The sequence below is a fragment of the Phalaenopsis equestris genome, unplaced genomic scaffold (assembly GCF_001263595.1).
Source record: "Phalaenopsis equestris unplaced genomic scaffold, ASM126359v1 Scaffold204591, whole genome shotgun sequence".
In the NCBI taxonomy this organism is placed as follows: Eukaryota; Viridiplantae; Streptophyta; class Magnoliopsida; order Asparagales; family Orchidaceae; genus Phalaenopsis; species Phalaenopsis equestris.
The window spans coordinates 1,015-6,777 of NW_018224136.1; the positions used below are offsets into that span (position 1 = coordinate 1,015).

Consider the following 5,763-nt stretch of genomic DNA (forward strand, 5'->3'; position numbering starts at 1 on the left):
AATTGATCATCATACTTCGTTCCTAAACCTCTCATCTATCTCTATAAATGATTTGATATCTCGTATGAAAATCATCATTAATTCTCAAACCTAAAATCACTAATTATAAACATTAGTACCTTCAATTACACGCATGTTATAATCAAAATTAGCTCGAGTTTGTCATAGGCTTTTGAGGCCAGCAACAATCTCTTCTTTATCGGAACCGTTCCTTAATTAGTCCTTCATAGCTTCATTTATTTTGTCACCATGAAGGATCTATCTAGCTTATTTACCATTTTTTTTCTTCCTCATGCTTTAATTCTTCTAGGATCTTCCTCGAACGTTTCCAACTCATCCATGGTTGGATACTCCAGAAGGACAGGCAACCCTCCGACGTGTCCTTGTTGGTTATTCTTTCCGAGATTCTGAAGTCGGATATTGTCAGGTAACAAAATTTATGGCATTACTTTCCTTGATTGCCTTCACTAGGGATAGCAATCGGCTGTATTTTATACTCTAAATTGTATAACATTGCAGGGTTTGAATTATGTGGCTGCATTGCTGTTGCTAGTAATGCAAACAGAAGAGGACGCCTTTTGGATGCTTGCTGTCCTTCTGGAAAATGTCTTGGTGAATGATTGCTACACTGATAATCTCTCTGGATGCCATGTTGAGCAGAGGGTGTTCAAAGACTTGCTTGCTAAAAAATGTCCAAGGTTTATTTATTACCTTTTTTTTCTAGAGGGTTTATTCTGTAAGAAATTTTTTGTTGAAGTTCTTTTGGTTGTGGTCAATGTTGTATGATATGTATTTTTATGGTGCAAATAAAGCAGGATTGCTGCGCATTTGGAGGCTATAGGGTTTGATGTATCACTAGTAGCCACTGAGTGGTTCCTGTGCCTTTTCTCTAAGTGTTTACCCTCAGAGGTTAGATAAAAGTTTTATAATATCAGAAGAGTTGATATTATTTGCACCATATTAGAATTTATGATTTAGATTATGGTAATTCAAATTCTTCATTTTTTATGGATTGCTAGAGGTTGCGTGAACAATGGCTATAACTCTGAAATCATTTTTTGATTCATCCATTTATTATCATTATGAAATAATCAAATACAAGAACATAAAACTCAATCCAAGTAAATCTAGATTGTTGATCTAATTCTATTGTTAACCGTACATACAGAATAAGGCAATCAAATGGAATGTCAATCAAATATAAATTAATTGTTATAAGTAAATTAATAACACTACTATTGCGCTGACTTTTGTAAGAAAAAGAATTGAAGCACCTATCTTCAATTATTCATTCCAGTTCAATATGCCCATGGTCTTCATCTGTGCACACTCATATTTTGTTATAAACTTGTTCTATTGCATTTTTTTTTTCTATCCAAATTTTACAAAATTTAATTGATTACTATTTTAGGATGCCATTTGCAATTTTTTTTTCTATCCAAATTTTGCAAAATTTAATTGATTACTATTTTAGGATGCCATTTCAAACAGAGATTTTTCTTTTTGGCATTTGTGTATTGTCTTCTCTATTATGTTGAACCCTCTCTTGGTTTTCTTAGACTCTCTCTAAGTAGGAGATTCTATTAGTCTATTAGCTTCACACTAATTTGAATTTTGGAATAATTTTTAGGAAATCGATAACTTTACTTTCTAGAGTTTTGCCATCAATGTTATAATGGAATTTCAAAACTGCAAAAATCATATAGAACTTAATAGTCCACACTAATCAATCTAGACTACTAATCTATGTTAACCATACGAATTAAAGGAAAAAGAATACTCACAATCGAATTTAATAATTCCCATTTAAGGTGATAAGGTTCCTTGAATTGCGATGATGAATCATATACCGAAAATGTCATCAAAAGATAGAGATAATGATCCTCGAAACTTCATTGTAATGTGTAATGTATAGTTCTCTATCAATTTATTTTTATAGAACACATACAATGAATAAAATTTGTCTCAGGATGGGCATACAAATTATTAAATGTTCTTTGAGTTTAGTGCGTCATGTTAAGATTTTATATTCTTACACTAATCTCAAAGCTCATTCTACAATTTTTAAGCCCATCTTGGTACAATTTGTATCCGGATATCCTGTCACAATTTTTTTCCACATAAAATCAAATTAACTCTTTTCTCCGGTTAATGAATATGTAGACGACCATGCGGGTTTGGGATGTCCTTTTCAATGAGGGAGCAAAGGTTCTTTTCCAGGTAGCTCTAGCAATCTTCAAGGTTTGTAAATAAAAAAGCTCATATGTTTTCCACTATGACAATTTGAGAATTCAAGTGGTTTCTATATAATTGGTCTGTTACTAAATTTAACAGTCATATTTCAGATGAAGGAGGAGGAGCTGCTGACTGCCCATCAAATTGGAGATGCTATCAACATCTTGCAAGCCGCCAGCCATCATCTTTATGATCCAGATGAATTATTAACGGTAAATTTCCATCATTGTATCATAATATATTATTTTTGTAACATTTTTGGTCTCCCAGTTCTTCATTTGAACTTTCAATAATTAATTAGGGGCATTGCTTTTTATCTTGGAAGATTTACATAAATACCACACAATGCTTATGTATTTACACATACAACCCCTAAACTTCAACTTTTTCATATTTGCCACATTTTACATGGAAAAAGTTGTATTTCATTTTTAAGAGTTAAAATAATGATACTTTTGATGTGACATGAAAAACTTTGGCGGTATAAATGTAAAAAGCAAAGTTTAGATAGCAGATATGAAACTATATAAGAATTGGGTTGCATGTATGTAAATTCCCCCACTTTGTTTATTCTCAGAGCAAGGAACCTGTTCCTAGCATGAGGCATTCTAGCAGAAGATAAAACAATTAGTTTTTATTAAAAATGCAAAATTAATAAGACAGAGTAATCTAATATTAGTGTTATTATCTTATTGCTGCAGGTATGTTTTGATAAGATTGGTTCATTGACAACCAATACTATAACCAAGCAGAGAAAGAAGCAGGAGCCGACTGTTATGGCCGAACTCGATCAAAGACTAAGAAGGCTTAATTCTGTGAAACAATATGATGAACAGTGATTTTTATCATCTATTTATATATTTGTGTAATCAGCATTCACAAATATTCTAACATTTGGTTAACAGCCAGCTTTGTAAGTTCTTCCATTTTTAGTAAAGCTTCATTTTGATTTTGTTCTTTTCAGTTACGTTATCAGAGCGGTACAATGAGCATTATAAAGCACCTCCTTAGTCTTGAAAACTCTTAATCCTGATTAGGACAGTACAGCACATCTTTCAAATCAATTAATTGCTGTACAGAATACTGCAGTGTTTTGAATGCCGTAATGGGATTAATTTGCAAGAAAAAACAAAAAATTATGATGGATTTAAGAATGATTTACATACATACTACTTGATTCCTCTGTACTCACGTATTTAACATCTAAATTTTATTTTTTTCATATATATCTCCATATCCATGCATAAAAAAAAAAAAAATTAAAAAATTAAAATAGTAGTGTTTTTTATGTGATTTAAAAGATTTGGATAGTTTGAATGTAAAAAGTTTAGTTGTTTAGAATATGTAAAAACATAAAAATCAGGTGGTGTGTATGTAAATACCTCTCGACTTATTTGATCTGAGATTTAGTCGAAAATTTATAACCTTTACAAACTAAACTAATCAGTTATGGTATTTGTATGATTTTTAATGCATTGTTAGAGCTGTAATCTACTCTTTGGCTTATACGGCTTTTAAAATTGGCAGCCATCAATTCAATCTAAAGATTTTTAATGTATTGTAGGGTGGTTTCATCTAATCTTAATTTACCCTGAATTTCAATTTGAGCTTGATTTGAGGAAAAAAATTGTTCAGGTTTTGTCCAACTATTGATATAACAGACATAGATTGATCCATTGTACTAAAAGCTAAGCTTATATATGTGGAAGATTTACATACATACAAGTCAATTCTTATGTATATATAAATTAAACACCTAAACACTGTTATTTTTTATGTGCAATGGAAGATTTCAATGGTAAAAATGTAAAATGTAAAGTTTAGGTGTTAGATATGTAAATACATAGAAATTGGGGGGTATGTATGCAAGCAAACTGAAGCAGGCATGGATAATCAATCTAGATACAATAAAATCTTCTTCCTCCTATCTCTCATGGCATCTAACAGGCAATAAACGAAATATCTTGAAGAATCTTATTTGTTGAAATCATGGGGATGATGCCAATTAGACTTCTTCAAACAAAAAAAAAGGGAAAAAAATTGTAATTAATGTGAAAACCTTATTTGATGTTTTTCTCATGATTAATTAGATTAGATGCTCTTCAGCTTAAGCAAATGATTTTTTTATTAGAATTTTTTTTTTTGATAGGAGTAAAGTCTATGCGATAGGTAAACATTATGTGTTATCTAATAATGTGTCGGATTCATAATATTGTAATTTCATGACATGTGTCACATTGAGAAACCGTAGCGAGGAAACTCCAGTGGAATTGGTATAAATGGTTTAAAACTATGGTCACATTTAACAAGTGTGAACTGTCTTGAAAGATGAATAAAATTTTAAGTAAAGACGAAGGAGGCACAATCAGGACAACAGACTTCATCTTTTTTCTTCAAATTTTAAAAGATTATGAGGTGAGTGAAATGACAAATGTAGCTCCCATAAAGCCTTTGAACTAAGGTGTCAATATGCTTCTCCAAAATAAGATCGTTTTTTTTTTCAAAATAATTTTGATTGAGCTTGAGTGTAATATAATAAGCCAAGTGACACTTCTAAATTGGGAAAATTAGTATTTAATTCCCTTTCATTCCACCATTTAATATTGTCATTGTCGGGTCCCAAGTCTTAGATGCAAAAAGTAGAGGGTTGCATTAGGTAGTCGACAACTAGCATAATTTTTTTTGTCAAAAATTCATGTCATGAATACTTTAAATCATTGTGAAAATGCTAGCACGTCTCCTGGAAGTGACACTGTTCGACATGAATACAAAGAAAAGTGTGCAAGACCACTTCACCGACACCCAGGTATAGTGTAAAATATACAAGAGTTCCCACATTATGGACAAATGCATACAAAGATGTTAGTACATTAAACTAATATTAGGATATGATGTTTGAATATAGATGCTCTCACAAGTAATTTATTGGAATTACTAGATATTATGGTTCACAGGTCGATAAATATCTTATGCATTCAAGAAACTGAATAGGTTTGAGAAAAGACTAAAGAGATTTATAGCCCAGGTTTTAAACTTTTGTATTCAGGTACGAGGCACACTAGAAATAGTGCAGGTGTAATTATAAATAAGAGTTTTATAGATAATATTGTAAAAATTAATAGAATTGGAGACATAATTAAAACACTAAAGATTATTATTGATACTAAGGTTTTTAATGTTATAAGTGCTTATACTCATCAAGTAGTTTTAGATATAGGTTTACAATAAAATTTTTAGAATGACCTAGAAGAATTAATTTAAATGATATATCTTGAAGAAAATTTTTTTATTGGAGGAGATTTAAATGAACATGTTGGCAGAGTGGTAGAAGATTTTAGAAAGATTGATTGTGGGTATGATTTTAGTGTGATTAACAAAGAAGGTAGAGTCATATTAGATTTTGTTATTGCTAATACTTTATTTAAGAAAAGAGATGAGCATATTTTTAATTATAAGAATAGATATAATAAAATAAAAATTAATTATTTATTATGAGAAAAAGAGATTGTCGAGACTATAGAGATTGTA

The 5,763-nt window shown here is 30.6% G+C and overlaps 1 protein-coding gene across 1 annotated transcript; it reads left to right on the forward strand.

The window, feature by feature from the left end:
* Positions 1 to 310: 310 nt before the first annotated feature.
* On the forward strand, positions 311 to 3,168 carry LOC110036282 (growth hormone-regulated TBC protein 1-like; the record flags this gene model as incomplete). Its single annotated transcript, XM_020740689.1, has 6 exons — positions 311 to 427; positions 520 to 698; positions 816 to 909; positions 2,164 to 2,241; positions 2,346 to 2,447; positions 2,937 to 3,168. Coding segments are annotated over 6 exons (708 nt in total), but the record flags the coding sequence as incomplete, so codon positions are not given.
* Between the last annotated feature and the right edge of the window lie 2,595 nt (positions 3,169 to 5,763).